Genomic DNA, 1630 nt, shown 5'->3' on the forward strand with positions numbered 1-1630 from the left:
AATCCTAATAAAGTTCAAAGTGATCCGGATGTTGCCCAAAGTTGAGCTCCGTGGCCTACCTTGGAGTGACAGATAGAGTGCTTGCACAATAAGCAAATGAACCCCAGCTTTCTGAATTGGATAAGGCAAACCACGTGAACATGAGACCCGTTCATAAAGTGGCACACCGCGGAGAGGAGTAAACCACCATGGACTCAGATACTGGCAGCAAGGTGGCGCTGAATCACATTTTCAAGATGGGGCCCACGATGAAGGGAGAAGTATAGACCTGCCAGCTGCGTCCTTTGGTCAAATGCCTTAGTAAAAGTACTCAACGACTCTGCCAACAAACGCACGCGCCGTTTCCTCTTGCATGTCTTCATAACAAGGAGAGGGTCACTATGCTCTCTATTTCAAGCTTCCTGCAGACGAGCCCTACAGGTTCTTTGTCAGCCTCTATGGAATACTTGCTCAATTTAGCATGCGCAAGATGTTAGCTCATGTTGATAACTGGAGCAGTCAATTTATTCATCCCCGTCCTCCACATCTCTTCTTCATACGGCACAACTGCTATTGGTCAGACGACATGCAATGGGTACCGCTATAACGGTTAGATTGCAGGTGCTGTGATCAGACAAGGGTCTGCGTCAACACCGAGTTTTGCGTGCCTGGGGTCGCATAGGGATGCGAATCGGCGGCTTGAAGGTAGGACACCTCCTCAGTCTCCACGCCGCCACACAACGCTTGCACGACCTCTTTCTTAAGAAGACTGCTAACTCCGGTGGCACCCATCGTGCCAATTTTGTCAAATTGCCACGTCGTATTTTCCTCTTAAACTGGAATAAATTGACCCCAAGGTAGACAACATCATACCACCTCTATATTGCTGTTTCAATGTACTACGTATCTACACTATAAACGCAGACTTTTTTTCTTGCATTGACCTGCTTGATGTAGAACTGTGTGATGTTGGACTCGGAATATGGATGATATGGCGAAGGCTAAATATAACCAGTCTAGAGTTCTACTGTTTAATTTGCAGTTTCCCCATCGTTATGCAGCCTTCGCTCTTTTGCGAGTGTCGTTCTACACTGTATTCCGATGTTACGAAATGACTGTGTGTTTGAAAGGTGAAGGTGCTGCCACGAATATCTTATCAAGGCAACGTGGCGTGTGGTGCGCTTTTTATCGAAGTTGGTGCAAGTTTATCTGTGGATGGTTGGTTGTTTTCAAGAGCGCCTCGATTCATATTAGCTTGCAACACGGGGTGGTTTCTAAGCCCTTCCTTATATTTGGACTCCTTTTGGCGCTTCTCCACATCAGTCTGAGTAAATCAGAATCCCCGTACTTGTTTAGAGTTATGTGTAAGGATTTCTATGACCATCCTATCTCGTTGTATGGAACGTTGAGACCGGTGAAAAGACATAACTCATGCATCAGCTGTCATTCGAGCTGGAAACTCAACGTTGGGAGCTCATTCATTTCCTTTTCGACATCGCCTTAATTACTGATGTCCTGCTGGAATTTTGGGGTCGGTCTTGACTCTTAATGCCGAGCTCTCACAAAACGTTTTTGTGTCCTTGTGTAGATTGATGGTGGGAAAATGCCACTGTGGGAGATGTCATGAGTGCAGATGGTTGAGGAAACCTAT

At 46.1% G+C, this 1630-nt stretch overlaps 1 protein-coding gene across 1 annotated transcript in view; it reads left to right on the forward strand. All coding sequences in view use genetic code 11, as the record gives it.

Annotated features, from left to right (window-relative positions):
- Nucleotides 1-479: 479 nt before the first annotated feature.
- EGR_08804 (hypothetical protein) overlaps nucleotides 480-1630 on the forward strand; it is a gene marked incomplete at both ends in the record, with an annotated part of 10150 nt that continues 8999 nt past the window's right edge. Inside the window, 2 exons of the mRNA XM_024498053.1 lie at nucleotides 480-588; nucleotides 614-836. Coding sequence (XP_024347525.1) covers nucleotides 480-588; nucleotides 614-836 — 332 coding nt within the window. The remainder of the gene's footprint in view (nucleotides 589-613; nucleotides 837-1630) is intronic.

The sequence above is a fragment of the Echinococcus granulosus genome (genome assembly GCF_000524195.1).
Source record: "Echinococcus granulosus chromosome Unknown EG_S00120, whole genome shotgun sequence".
Lineage (NCBI taxonomy): Eukaryota > Metazoa > Platyhelminthes > Cestoda > Cyclophyllidea > Taeniidae > Echinococcus > Echinococcus granulosus.